Source organism: Penaeus monodon, chromosome 28, assembly GCF_015228065.2.
Source record: "Penaeus monodon isolate SGIC_2016 chromosome 28, NSTDA_Pmon_1, whole genome shotgun sequence".
In the NCBI taxonomy this organism is placed as follows: Eukaryota; Metazoa; Arthropoda; class Malacostraca; order Decapoda; family Penaeidae; genus Penaeus; species Penaeus monodon.
The window spans coordinates 33,430,265-33,431,236 of NC_051413.1; the positions used below are offsets into that span (position 1 = coordinate 33,430,265).

Here is a 972-nt window from a genome sequence, read left to right on the forward strand (position 1 = left end):
CACCGATTGAATCCAGGATAGCGCACACAAGCCCCGTGTCTCTCCTACCCGCAAATTCAGACGACCGGAGAAGAAGAAAAAAAATAATAAATAATAAAGTTTGTTATATTTAATAGCAAAAATGACAAAACAGTGACAGGTCTTACCTCCAACCACCACGAGCTTGTATTCCGTCATGTTAACTCGGAAATAAGTCCGCACCAAAGTCTAAATTCTGCTTGTAATTACTGGACACGAGGGAAGGCCATAAGTCGCATAATAAAGGCTAAAAAAAGACTTATATGCCGGAGACTCTAACCATCGCTTCCCCCACCCTCTTTTAGGCGAATGTTCCAATGTTATGCTTCGCGTAGGATTTGGTCTTATTTTCGCTCTTATCTTTCCAGTCGGGGACTAATTTTCCCTGTTTTAAAAAAGGATGTCGGATTTTTTATCGGGAAGATCGGCTGATACGGGTATATTTTACGAAGTAGACGATCTGTCGAATATTTTAAAGACTGTGCATGATCTCGACCGGATTATGAGCAACTGTTCGTGTGCGTTGAGACTATTTTTTTTTTTTTTAATATATCGCCAACGTTATTATAACCGCAATGATTCGCCGAAAATCCAATCCGATAACCGAATGGGGAATTAAAAGGCATGCAAGTACACTAAGCTGGCGAGAATAAATAAACCCCCGGAGGACGAGAGGCATTTAGCGGAACAAGAACAAGGACAGCGGAGTGAAGGGCGTATGGACGATTTTATTCATTTTTCCCAATAAAACCTCGCTTTTCGGAGGGACTGCACCACGCCGGCGCATCGGCCAGGGGGGAAAACGTGCGAAAACGACCTCGTTTCCTCTCGCCATCCTCAACGACCTGTTCCCCAGCGTTTAGATATATGGCTGATAAAAAAAAAAAGCGAAAATTTAGCGACATATGGCAAGGAGTGGCTGAGTCACGACAAAGGCATACGGAGATGGGCAAG

General features: G+C 43.5%; 1 protein-coding gene across 1 annotated transcript in view; it reads right to left on the reverse strand.

Moving 5' to 3' along the window:
• Positions 1-346, reverse strand: part of LOC119591518 (GTPase HRas) — a gene marked incomplete in the record, with an annotated part of 13,260 nt that extends 12,914 nt beyond the window's left edge. The window contains 1 exon segment of the mRNA XM_037940267.1: positions 147-346. Coding sequence (XP_037796195.1) covers positions 147-177 — 31 coding nt within the window.
• Positions 347-972: the final 626 nt, after the last annotated feature.